The sequence below is a fragment of the Oryzias melastigma genome, linkage group LG23, assembly GCF_002922805.2.
Source record: "Oryzias melastigma strain HK-1 linkage group LG23, ASM292280v2, whole genome shotgun sequence".
NCBI lineage: Eukaryota > Metazoa > Chordata > Actinopteri > Beloniformes > Adrianichthyidae > Oryzias > Oryzias melastigma.
In genome coordinates this window covers 14,033,998-14,046,963 of record NC_050534.1, presented here as the reverse complement: position 1 = coordinate 14,046,963, position 12,966 = coordinate 14,033,998, and the positions used below count along the sequence as shown (strand labels likewise).

Sequence of the window (12,966 nt, the reverse complement as noted above, 5' to 3'; positions counted from 1 at the left end):
AAGCTATTTCTCACTTACATCACAGTCCAGCTATACAGTAAGGGGAGGGGGGGTTAGTGGTGCATAGTGGCTAATTAGCAGGTGAGTTTGGGTCAAAGGTATGCGTCAAGGGCGGCGATGGTGCGTAGGGGCGGGCAGCAAGCGCGGCGTTGGTGCGTATGAGCGGGCGGCGAGGGAGAGGGCGGGCTGCGAGGGAGAGGGCGGAGAGGGCGGCGAGGGCGGGTAGCGGCGAGGGTGAGGGCGGGTAGCGACTGCGGGCCATCCAACGCCGCTTGCGGCTTTAATTCCCATTTTTTCTGGATCCACACCATGGAACAACATAAGTTGCTGTTGTTGGCTCTGTAGCTAGACAGACCTTGAGGAATAAACTTTTAAATGCCAAATCAACAATTCATGGTATTATAGAAATTAAAAACACAACATTTAAATTAAGGATTTTTTTTTTTTTTTTCAGAAATGACGTAATTTCTCCGCCTTTTTTGGTGTAGATCAGGGGTCGGCAAACTTTAACAGTAAAAGAACAATTTGGTCTCGTTTTCTACTGAACAAAACTTAGAAGGAGCCATATCTTTACCTTTTACCTTTAGTAGAGGCCAAATTAGCGAAATCTGGCTCGTTACTTAATTATTAGCTGAACTCCAAATTAGCATAAAATTTCTCAGTGAATTAAATCAATTAAAAATGTTAGCATGTTGCTAAAAGAAAAGCTAAACTCTAAATTGGCATTAAAACTCCAGTAGATAACAAACTAACCAAAAATTTTAGCATTTATTGCTAAAATATTACCTAAATTAGCATAGAAACTCATAAGCCAAAAAAGCTTGTTGTTTAATTACTAGCTGAACTCCAAAATCGCCTCAAATTCCTCAGTAAACTAAATTAGTCAAAAAATGTTAGCATGTTGCTAAAATAGAAGCTAAATTCTAAATTATCCCCAAAAAACTTCAATAGATAACAAATTAGCTGAAAACATCAGCTAAACTCCAAATTAGCGTAAAACCTCCATTAGACAAAAAACTAGCAAAAAAACGTTAGCATGTTGCTAAAATAGAAGCTAAACTCCAAATTAGCATAGAAACTCATTAGAGGCCACATTAGCCCAAAAAGCTAGCTTGTTGTTTAATTGCTAGCTGAACTCCAAAATCGCCTCAAATTCCTATGTAAACTAAATTAGTCAAAAACGTTAGCATGTTGCTAAAATAGAAGCTAAATTCTAAATTATCCCCAAAAAACATCAGGATTTTTTCTAAAACATTAGCTAAAGTCCAAATTAGGCTAAAACCTCCATTGGACAAAAAACTTGCAAAAAACATTAGCATGTTGCTAAAATAGAAGCTAAACTCTAATTTTTTTTTAAATGACTATTATTTTATCTTTCTTCAGCCAGAGAGCAGCCATGGAGAGATAAAAGAGTCGCTCAGGAGTCGCTAAAAATGATAGGAGCCCAAATCTGTCCCTTTTTGCTAAAGTTTGGAATCACCTCTGCTGTTTTTACAAAAAAATATGCATTTGCTGAATGAGGAGAAAGAAAAAACCTACTGAATCTGGAGGAAAAGGCCTCCAGTGTGAGGTAACCGGCATGATCCATATCCAGGGAGTCAAACACGTCCTCCAGCTCCTCTGCAGACAGAGGCACTTCTCTGTGGAGCCTCTGTTTGGACAAAAACATGACTTCAAAAAAAAAAAAAAAAAAAAAAGAAAACTAAATTCTATGCAGTAAAAACTGTGTTGCCTGTGAATGTGGCTCAAATAACAGATGCTTTACCCCTATAATGCGAGTCTCTTTGTTCTCTACTTAGTAACCCTCAATGCACGCAACAATGAAAGCATGAAGCTTGCAGGAATGCAGGTCATTAGTGAGGTTTCCACCAGTGCTGCTTCCTAGCGAGTTCTCAGTGGCTAAAAAGGAAACATTGCATCTTAACCACACAGCTAATTATATGTGAAATTGTCACACGACTAAAAATAAATTCCCTGAAAACATTTTAGTGGTGGCTCTGCCTGCCAGATTCTATTCATTTTTAATAGAATACTTGAGAAATATGACTACAAAAGTGGCATTTTCAATGTTAACTTAGGAAGTACTTAATTTGGGAAAAGTTATTTTGATCTAGTGTTTTGAACCATGGAGAACTAGTGTGTGAGCGCTTTACAGCATTCTCACAACAGTGATTCTCCAGCTCCTTAACGTATTAGAAACCCCGTTCAAACTTTAAAATGTTCAGCAACTACTGGGTTTTTATGCTAATTTGGAATTTAGCTTTTAATTTAGTAACATACAAGCTGTTTTGTCAAAATTAGACTTTTTAAAAACGTTTTTCAGGCTAATTTTGAGTTTGCCTAAAATGTTAGCATTATGCTAGCTGCTTTGTCAAAATTTGACTTTTCCCAAAAAAAAAAAAAAAAAGCTTTCTAGGCTGATTTTGAGTTTAATGTTTTAGCATTAGGCCTATGCTAGCTGTTTTGCCAAAATTAGATTTTTTTAAAACGTTTTTTTTTCAGGCTATTTTTGAGTTTGCCTAAAATGTTAGCATTATGCTAGCCGTTTTGTCAAAACTTGACTTAAAAAAAAAAGCTTTCAAGAATGATTTGGAGTTTAATGTTTTTGCATTATGCTAGCTGTTTTGTCAAAATTACACTTTTCTTCAAAAATGTTTTGGGCAAATCTAGAGTTTAGCTAAAAATTTAGTATAGTGCTAGCTAGTTTGTCAAAATTTGACTTAAAAAAATAGGCAAATTTAGAGTTTTGCTAAAATTTTAACATTATGCCATCTGTTTAGTCAAAATGAGACTTTTTAAAAAAGTTTTTTAGGCTAATTTGGAGTTTAGCTTATATTTTAGCATTACGGTAGCTGTTTTGTCAAAATTTTTCAGGCTAATTTTGAGTTTGCCTAAAATGTTAGCATTATGCTAGCTGTTTTGTCAAAATTTACCTTTTTAAAACATTTTTCAGGTGAATTTTAAGTTTACCTAAAATGTTAGCATTATGCTAGCTGTTTTCTCCAAATTTGACTTAAGAAAAACTTTCTAGGCTGATTTGGAGTTTAATGTTTTAGCATTATGCTAGCTTTTTCGTCAAAATTAGATTTTTAAAAATGTTTATCAGGTAAATTTAGTTTCGCTAAAATTTTGACATTATGCTAGCTAATTTGTCCAAATTTGACTTTAAAAAGTAGGCAAATTTAGAGTTTTGCTACAATTTTAATATTATGCTAGTTGTTTTGTCAAAATTAGACTTTTCAAAACGTTTTTCAGGAAAATTTTGAGTTTTGCTAATATCTTAGAATTATGGTGTTTTGTCAAGTATATACTTTTTCTTTAAATGTAGAAAAATTCTGAGTGTAGCTAATACTTTTTTATTATGGTAGCTGCTCTGGCAAAATCAGACATTTTTCCTTTTTTTTTTTTTTTTTGCCCATTTGGCATTTAGCGAATATATTGGCAAGCTTTCAGATTCAGCATTTTCAGCCATTAGCGCTGGCATCTTCAGCGGTCACATTCAGCTTACAGCATTCACACTTGAATTATTGCAGGTATCCTTATAAATCTATAGTTTCTTTTGGGCTTTAAAAGTTAATTTGACTGTTTTTGTTGTTTTTTTAGTTCATTTTAAGAAATTAATTAGAGTAAAAAAAATGTAAAATGGTAAATTTTAACAATAGTGTCCAGATTTGACCACATTCTCCTGTCATTTCTGACCCTCATATCCGAGCGGGTGAGGAATCCTTTTCCCTCCACGTCACACGTCTGGAAGAACTCCTTGGTTTTGGTCAGCAGGGCTGTGATCCCCGAGTCCGAGCCCCTCCTCTCTGCATCTCCCGCAGCACCCTCGTCTTCCTCCATTTTTGGCACACCTTCAGAAGGTAGGTTGCAGAGAGAGAATTCTCCCGATCGACCCTGAATGCAGCGCTTAAGGGCACTTTATAGTCGCCATACCAATTAATGAGAACGGTGATAAATTGGTTGAGTCAAGTCTCACTGAGGGTTCTGTATTGAGAGAAAAAACACAAAAATACTCAATTCTAACCATAGAATCAGCTATTTTAACCAATTATTAATACTTTTACACCAAACAGCTGTGACTACACAAACCATAGCATAACATATTACAGGACAAAGGCTCCTTCTTACAGTAGAAACTCACAAAAGTACCTAAAAACAGTGTCTAAAAGCAATGACTTGCAAAATAAAAGTCTGAACGGATGAAAATGAATGTTTTGTAACACCCGTTTAGACACTGCCTAAAAGCGATTTTAGTTCCTGCAGCTTTAAAAAATTAAATTTGACCTAAAGCAAACTAAAAAAAAGCTAAATAAGAGAGGTAAATGTAGAACTTAGAGGTAAAATAACTTTTTTATACTTTGTAAGTGTATGAAAACTACAAAAATACATATTTTCTCATGTTTTTTTTAAAATACATTTATAGGATTATCATATTTAGTACACAAATATTAATTTTAATTACATTTTTACCCAAGTATGACTTAAAAATTGTATATTTTATTTATTAATTGCATACAATTTGTACTTTTTTCCCCTCCCTTCACATTGAAACAATTCAACTTTGCCCAACCATGAATCAAGAAGTAAGAAATAAAAGTCATACCTTAGATTAAAAGCCAACATGCACAGCAGCATGAAGTCTCCGTCTGTATCAAGAGCATTTAGCACGTTCTGTTTAGGAAGTGTTGCCTCACAGACGTGTGCTCAAGTCATTCTGCAACCATGTGATGTCATGAGGAAGCGGCCGCAGGCTTTTTTAAGCTTGCACAGACACACACACAGAAACTCAACTCTGTTTGCTTAATTTGTTCAACAGCAGCACAATGATTGATTGAGGTCGCAGTGGTAATGTGCCACAAACATGTTTTATTTAACAATTCACAATAATGATGGAGATCTCTGCTCTAGAATAGAAATTCTCTCTCCAAAAAGGTTCTGCTAAATAATTCTGATTTATTATTCATTTTTAGATAAGAGTTCAGACCTTTAACCAAACATTTATTTCTTTGTTTACTTCAAAATAAAAGCATTATCAGTAAAAATGTGTGTATAGACAGAAGCTGCATATTGTAGCCAACAATGCCATCTTGTGGTGTAAAAATACTTTTTTTTGTTGTTGTTGCTACAAAATGATTCATTCTTTATAACAATATTATTTATATATTGCATTTGTGAGAACTTTTATTTTAAAATTTAAACACTTTGCTCATTTTTTTGTCATCATTTTTGCTTTCCTTGGATCTTCTGAAGTAAATAATCCATCTGCAGGTTGAGGTTCGGCTGTCCTTTCTTGGTCTTTTTGCTCAGAATTTGAAATGTTTCCATCTTTTTCTGCTTGTACCGCTTGATGGCTTCTTCTCTCTGCTGCTTGTTTTTGAGATATTCCTGGAATTTGGAGAAAAAAACACAACAGATGTGAAGGAAAAAAAAGACAGTTATCTTTTTTTTACCCAAAAGAAAGACAGTAATTACCTCTTTTTTCTTCTTTCGCTTTTCTTTGATTTTCTCGAATTCCTCCTTTGTCTTTTGGTAGGATGTCTTCTTCTGCAGTTTCTTCTTCATGCGGTTGCTCATTGGAAGGCTATAATAAAAAAAGAACCAGAGATGTTTATAAATCTCTTGCTTTTGGTTAATATCTAAAATTTCAGTTTGTCGATTCATCATTTTTTTACCATTAAATCCAGGACTACTTAACTTAGAATCACCTTACATTGAAAAAACAATGAAGAATATATATATATATTTAAATATAATTGAAAATAAATTCAGGCATGGAGGGGTTAAAATAATTAATATTAAATGTTAAGATAAGAATAGACTGTTATTTTACAAATGTTTTTTTAAATATATGAGTATTTGTATGCTTTATTTTAATTTTGCTTACAAAAAACATTATAAAATGTGCACAAATCCATGAAATTGGTAAAAAAATGTACTTAAATACAAACAACATGAAATTTGACAATGCTTTGCACTGTCTCATAAGATTTTTTTTTCTCATTTTTTAATAAAAATGTGTACATCTCAGTGCAACAATTCAAAAATTCTTCCAAATTCTAAGAGTTTGGTTCAGAAAACACCATTTTTTCTCATATGTGGATCAACCAAAAAGAGTTTAAAGAGCTGAAAGTTTCAGTCTTTAAACCAATTTAATTCACCCTGCTTCGTCTTACCTTTCTTTCCCAGCGTCTGCCGTTTCCTCCGGGGCCACAGGTGTGGAATCTGTCGGTTCAGAAACGACTTCATCCGCTTCGTTTTCATCCCTCGTCTCCTGCCCCTGCATTCTATGCTTAGTCCTGTTGACTCTGTTTTCCCAGGCTTCTTTTTTCAGCTTCTCCTCCTCTGCCATGTACAGATGCTTGAGGTGTTCCGGATATTCCTCCTTGTACAGCATTTTGGAATCAGGATTTCTCTTCTTCTCCTTCTTCAATAGTTTGTTGTATTCATATTTAACTTTCTGTTTTCTTTTCAGAGCAAATCCTTGACCTACAGAGAATAAATATAGGCTTAAAGAGTCAATAGATATAAATAGAAAACTTACAGATTAGTTGTAAAAAAAAAAAAAAAACATTAATATTAATTATCATGTTTCCTTAATAAAACTTATACAAGTATATGATTAAATTTTATAAAATTATATAAAACAAACAAACACAAACTCACCTTCTTTAACGCTGCCTTCAAATACTTTGTGCTGTGAAATCCATTTCCGGTTCTTTTTCACGCCAGCTGACGATTCTTTACCTTTTTTCCAATTTTTACTGTTTTTCGTAAAGTTTTTATTCGTCGTTTTTCGGTCTACCGGAGCCATTTCGACTAAGATTTCGCCACAACGGAGAAATGTTTGTATTCCTATTTTTTAAGCAGCATGCAGAGACTATAGCGTCGCTGGGTGATGACGTCAGCAGAGGCGAAGTAATCGAATCCGAAACAAGATTGATTTTTTAAAAATATGTCCCTTTTTTAATTGTTGTTTGTATGTCTGAGCTCTTAGAAATTATTAAAAATATTTTTTGGAGTAAAACCTCTAAAATATTAATATTAGATATTTTTAGACCTATTAAATTAAGTAAAACCGTTCTTAATCAGGAAATTCTATTGACTGTGAGGCAAAGTACACTTCTTTATATATATCGGACACTTTGAATTAAACTCAGAATAATTTCACTTTATTTTACGAAAAAATATAGGTAACATTTGTCCTAAAGGTGGTTAAAACAGTTAAAAACCACAACAGATATAATCGATAGATAGTAATTGTTCTCGATTGCTTTTGCCTTAGTGTGCATCACTAGCAGGAGACGTTTTACATGCCTGAGTTCCTCTTCCGCGCGTCTTAAAACATGAAATCCTCCTCCTGCAGCCTCGGAGACATTCGGCAGCGGATAGATGAAGTCGTGCAGTTTTTGTCTGTAACACTGCCTATCGCCAATGCTCACACTGTGGAGTTTTACACCCAAGATGTGTGGAAGCGGTTCATGGCGGTGTCACCGGAGGAGGTCCTGTCAGCCATTATGTCCAACGGCGACCAGCAGGGGGAGCCAGAGCGCAAAAGAATTGGTGAGTAAACCAACGTCAGATGAAGTTTTATTTTGAAATTCAGTTGAAGCTTTAAATATTGTTTGTTTAAAAAAATAATTATTATAATCTTTCAATTTAAATTCACATTTGATTTTTATTTAATTATTGTGTCACTTAATAAGAGAAAATAGGAATAAGTACAGTTTCGGAAATTGTGTTTTTTCTTTTATAATTTATAATTGGAATTTGTTAATTTCAAGAAAAAAACTAAAGGAAACAATCCAAAAAATATATATCATATATATATTTATATAGATATGTCAAATGACTAGATATTTAAATTTTAGGATGATTAGTTGTGATTTAATTGGATAATTTATAAATAAAAAGTTAAACAAGATACATTTCCATATTTGTACATTCATATACAATTATAAACTATGCCTTATTTTGACTCTCCATTTAAATCTATATATATTCATGTATATACGTACAGTGCATGAAACATTAAATATTTTTTGTCTAAGTTTAATTAATTGTGCGAAATTTAATGGAAGGAACCAAATTTATGCTTCAGTAAGGATTTTAAAGAGTTTAGAAATGCAAATATTTATTCAAAACATACCACTATTTTTTATTACCATTAAAAAAGGCAACCAAGTATATTATATATATATGTATATTTATCAGCAGCACAACTTTTTAAAATGTCATAAGACTTTTATTTTGAAAGCACCAAAAACTGTTTTTTTAAATAAACCTATGTCTTCATATATACATTGTAACTTTCTGCACTTTTACAGCCATTTTTGTGTTTTCTCTTAAACAGAACCGTCAGGGACCACGTTTGGGTTTTGCCCTCAATCAAACAAGGTGGTTGATATCCATGGATTTCTGCAGGCCGCTAAGGCCCACTCTCTCCCTGGACTTGAAGAAGTCTGCATGAGCAGATCTGAATTCCTGCTGGAGCTCAAAGGGTCCACTGTTCTACCTGAGATTGGTTGGTGGAAAAGGCTTTATCTCATGGGCAAATTAAGCTTTTAAAACATTAAAAGTAGAAAATTCAAACGTTGGTTTGTTATTTTAACAGTTACAGAGCTGGAACCAGATGAATTTATGAACTTTAAAAAATCTCATGAAGTCCAGTCCATGTCTGAGGTGGTGGCCCGACTGGCCCGGCACTCTGGAGTCAAACAGGTGAATTAAAAGTTTTTCACGCAAACAGAAGGAGAGTTTTCAAATGTGTTTTGTTTGTTTTAGGTGATAGATGTGGGCTCAGGGAAGGGCTACCTGAGCTCCTTCCTGTCTCTGCAGTACGGCCTTCAAGTTTACGGCATAGACTCGTCCAGCACCAACACCCACGGTGCTCAGGAGCGGAACAGGAAGCTGAAGAAGTTCTCCCGGGTCTACCAGAAACAGGCAAAAGCGGCGAGGACTCCAGGAAAAGCCGCAGCTCCGAGGGGGATTTCAAAAGTTGAACCTGGGCTGAAGGAAGATGAGGATGTTTTATGTGTCGATGCATCAAGAAATGAGGAAGAGCGGGTGCCAGTCGCCTCTTCATCCTCAGCAGCGGGGAGGCAGTCGGAGTGGAATCCAGATTCAGAGGAGCTCTTCCTCAGCGTCCTGTCAGCAGACGTGATGGAGCCCGCCTCCCCAAGAGTTCCCCCAAGTCAGCTGAGTGATGAAGAAAAGGAAAGGAGGAAGAGGGAAAACTTAGAGAGGAAGGCTCAGAGCAGAAGAGACGGCGCCAGCGACGTGTTTTCGCCGCTGACATCCTTTGTGACGGCAGAAACTGAGCTGCGGGAGCTCATCACCGAGCTGGAGGTGAGGTTAAGATGTCAGGTGAAGGTACCACAGCAGCTTCCCACAGCGCCTTCTAAAATTACAGCACAGCTTCGGCAGCTGGAAGTTGAATTATTGAAGGGGGGGTGGTGGGTTTGGATGCCAAATCTGCACCGCGTCATCATCAATAAATTCTATCATCTATCTTCCGCCTTCCACCTTTCCTCCGTTCTCCTCTTTCTCTGCGGGATCCCTCCATATTCCAGGACGCGGTCATGGTCGGCCTGCACACATGTGGAAACTTGGCTCCCAGCACGCTGAGGATGTTTGTGGCTAAACCAGAGCTGGCCTCAGTCTGCAGCGTGGGCTGCTGCTATCACCTGCTGTCTGAGGAGTTTGACCCTGCTGGACCAGGTTTAGACACACACACATCCACATTTATTCACAGATTCAGTTACCACTATGATACAGATCAACAAAAACCTTAAACTAAATAATTAAATAAATTATTAGTTTGAAGTATTTAACACTTTAGCAACTAAGAAATATTAATATGCAGCTAAATTGTTGACTCTGTCTCTCTCTCTATACAGTATATATATATATATATATATAATTAAATGTGATATATATATATATTTTATATACGTTATACATATATATATACACACACACACACATATATATATATATATATACATATATATAAATGTATATATATATATGTATGTATGCATAAAGTATATATATATATGTATATATATACAGAAATTATATATATATACGTATGTATATATATATATACACATTTATACATACATACGAGATATACATTATATATCTCTCTATATATATACAATTAAATGCGATATATATATGTGTATGTATGCATGCATAACGTATATATAATATATATATATATATATATGTGTGTGTATGCATAACATATATGTATATAGAAATTATATATATACGTATGTATGTATATATATACACATTTATACATACATACGTATATATATATATATATATATATATATATATAGGCAAAAAAATTTAATGCATTTAGCAGGCAGGTTGCTTAAAATCCGTGTCTGGTGTAAACTGGTGTGAAGCAGATTCCCCGCGCATTCCACTACGCTGCGCTTCAGCGTGGTGTGAGCCTGGCGTGACAGGAAAAAATGTAAAAAAATTTAAAGAAAAATACATTTTAAGATCTCATAACATAAGTTCAAATTATCAATGAAAACATTTTATGTAAATTTTTTACTTAAGAGAAAAAAGTAAATAATCAAAAAAAAAATAGAAAAAGGAAAAAAAAGCACTAAAAACACAAAAAAAGGTCTAAAAAATGAAACTACAATACAGGAAAAAAACTTTTCAACAATTTCAAAGCCTTTCATAAAAAAACAGTTATCAAAGAATTTCATTTTCTAAAGTTTCAATTTATTGTCCTATATCTCAGTGTGTGAAATTTGTTCTCTGCATTTGACCCATCCCCCTGGGGGAGGGGTGAGCTACAGACACAGTTGCGTCGGTAACCGTTTGGTGGTTTAACCCCCCAATCCAACCTCTTAATGTTAATTGTAAAGCAGGGAGGGACTAGCCTTGTTTCCACTGAGTGGTATGGGTATAACTCGGCCGTGGATTTGAACTCACAACCTTCCAGTCTCAGGACGGACGCTCTACCACAAGAACACAGAGTTGTAAAATTACATAACAAAACAAATACTTTACAACCCATCAAACCATAGGTTTGTTGAAGTATTTATGTACTTCAGAGCCTCCATATGATTATATTAAAGCTGAACTATTGTATAAAGAAACCACCTCAATGTATTCTTAACAGGAAACAAGTCAGATATTCCACTGGTATTGAGTGACTTGGCGGAGTTATCGACCTGGAGATGGAGCTGAGCTCACGGTCCGACTGTTGGAGTCATTAGAGTGGATTTACGGATTTGAGGAGGCGGTTTTAGGCTCACAAAAAAGAGATTTTTTAAAAAGAAAAAAAGTTTTTACGATGGAAAGGAATCGGTCGTTAGCGAGTCTGCTGCCGTGTTTCATCTTCACCGGAGCCTTCCACTCTGAGGAAGCTTCCCGCCATCCCAGTCTGATATCATCCCCCGCTTCACGTGTTCCCCTGCACTCCACAGTTTATAAGGTATGAAATTGTCTACATGTGTCCTCATGCTGTGATGGAAGCCTCCGCGTATCTGCAGTCGACGCAGCGTGGCGTCATCTCTCGTTAACGCCGTTGCCGCGTCGTCAGAGTATGGCAAGCCGATTCATCATTTAATAGATATCCTTGATATCAGGCTGTTTTAAGCCCAACTAGTAATGTCAAAAGCGCAACTAGTTCCCTAGTGGAATATGTTTTGGCTTACTAGTTAACTAGTGATGTCTAGAAATGTGCACTAGTTTACTAGTGGACCATATTTTTGCTTACTAGTTAACTAGTGACGCTGTCAAAAGGCCACTAGTGAACTAGTCACATGTAAATGTCCTACAAGTTCACTAGTAAGGCTCCTGTAAATCTCACTAGTTAACTAGTGCGACCAAAATATCGAACTAGTTAACTAGTGACATGCAAAATGTGAACTAGTTGACTAGTGCGAGGTATTTAAGTCTTACTAGTTAACTAGTGATGGCCAAAAATGTCACTAGTGCAATGCAAAAACCCCACTAGTTAACTAGTAAGCCAAAACATGTTCCACTAGTGAACTAGTTGTGCTTTTGGCATTACTAGTTGGGCTTGAAACAGCCTGATATCAAGGGTATCTATTTAATGATGAATCGGCTTGCCATATAAGAGCTCGTCTCCGCGTCAGCCAGGAGAGAAAAATGAAATCACGACAGCTCATTGAAAACTGCTGTCCACGCCTGTTCTTTAAGCCTGCTCTGCTCACACACACGCACGCGCGCACGTGCAGCAGTGTTGCAGTGCAGTCTGGGCTGCCGGCCAGCTCCTGTGGTGGCCTGCTTCCCCCCATAAGAAAGAATCAAGGAGCTGAAAAGCTTCATTATAGAAGCCACTTTCTGTTTATACAGCCTGATCCTTTGGAAACGGCACAATCCCTTAAGTGCTTTAACCACGCCTTTTAACTCATGTGGGACCGGGATGTTACACTTATGCTATTGACTCACAACGACTCCAAACAGACCTCTGAGCTGATCTGAAGCAACTTTGGTTTTGTGGAGTCACAATATCTAATGTGGCAAATCTTTCAGAATTTGTACACATTTGCTTAGAAAAATACATGAATAATCTAACACACACACACACACATATATATATATATATATATATATGTGTGTTAAGCTTAAATCGATTCAATTTGATTAATCAGTTTTATTAACCCAGCCCTACCCAATCCAATCATCTATTGATCTAGTTTCAAAGCATTCCCAGTGGAATTTTAAGCATGATCTTGCCGGTTTTTTTTGCCAAAGAAAGAGAAACCTTGTTTTCTAGGACATAGATTCTGTTCATAGTTCATCGGGACCATTGGCGCGGAGCAACCCCCCCCCCCCCAATCCCTTTCCTATTGCTGAGAGCTCTCTCTCTAGGAGTTGAGTCATGACAACTGGACTCAGAATCTTCTTCCATATATCCAACTGGCTTAGTCTGTGTGAGTGGTGTAGGGTTAAGTCCACGTT

At 36.0% G+C, this 12,966-nt stretch overlaps 3 protein-coding genes across 5 annotated transcripts in view; 1 reads left to right on the top strand and 2 right to left on the bottom strand.

Annotated features, from left to right (window-relative positions):
- Positions 1 to 7,388, bottom strand: part of cracr2ab (calcium release activated channel regulator 2Ab) — a 22,088-nt gene extending 14,700 nt beyond the window's left edge. For 2 of the 3 annotated variants that reach the window (XM_036210172.1, XM_024284160.2), the window contains exons 1-2: positions 3,700 to 3,984; positions 1,540 to 1,651 (exon numbers count right to left, since the gene is read on the bottom strand). In XM_036210172.1, the coding sequence (XP_036066065.1) occupies positions 1,540 to 1,651; positions 3,700 to 3,843 (256 nt within the window). In that variant the 5' untranslated portion in view covers positions 3,844 to 3,984. Of the gene's footprint in view, positions 1 to 1,539; positions 1,652 to 3,699; positions 3,988 to 7,317 lie in introns of those variants that run through there. The other variant, XM_024284169.2, reaches the window with a different exon arrangement.
- ccdc59 (coiled-coil domain containing 59) lies at positions 4,850 to 6,844 on the bottom strand. Its single transcript, XM_024284226.2, has 4 exons — positions 6,667 to 6,844; positions 6,177 to 6,489; positions 5,476 to 5,584; positions 4,850 to 5,388 (listed from the first exon to the last, which is right to left on the bottom strand). The coding sequence occupies exons 1-4, from the start codon at positions 6,812 to 6,814 to the stop codon at positions 5,224 to 5,226; spliced, it is 735 nt and encodes a 244-aa protein (XP_024139994.1). The 5' UTR covers positions 6,815 to 6,844; the 3' UTR covers positions 4,850 to 5,223.
- mettl25 (methyltransferase like 25) overlaps positions 6,924 to 12,966 on the top strand; it is a 13,891-nt gene continuing 7,848 nt past the window's right edge. The window contains exons 1-5 of the mRNA XM_024284202.2: positions 6,924 to 7,563; positions 8,354 to 8,524; positions 8,615 to 8,721; positions 8,785 to 9,348; positions 9,573 to 9,720. Coding sequence (XP_024139970.1) covers positions 7,347 to 7,563; positions 8,354 to 8,524; positions 8,615 to 8,721; positions 8,785 to 9,348; positions 9,573 to 9,720 — 1,207 coding nt within the window. The 5' untranslated portion in view covers positions 6,924 to 7,346. The remainder of the gene's footprint in view (positions 7,564 to 8,353; positions 8,525 to 8,614; positions 8,722 to 8,784; positions 9,349 to 9,572; positions 9,721 to 12,966) is intronic.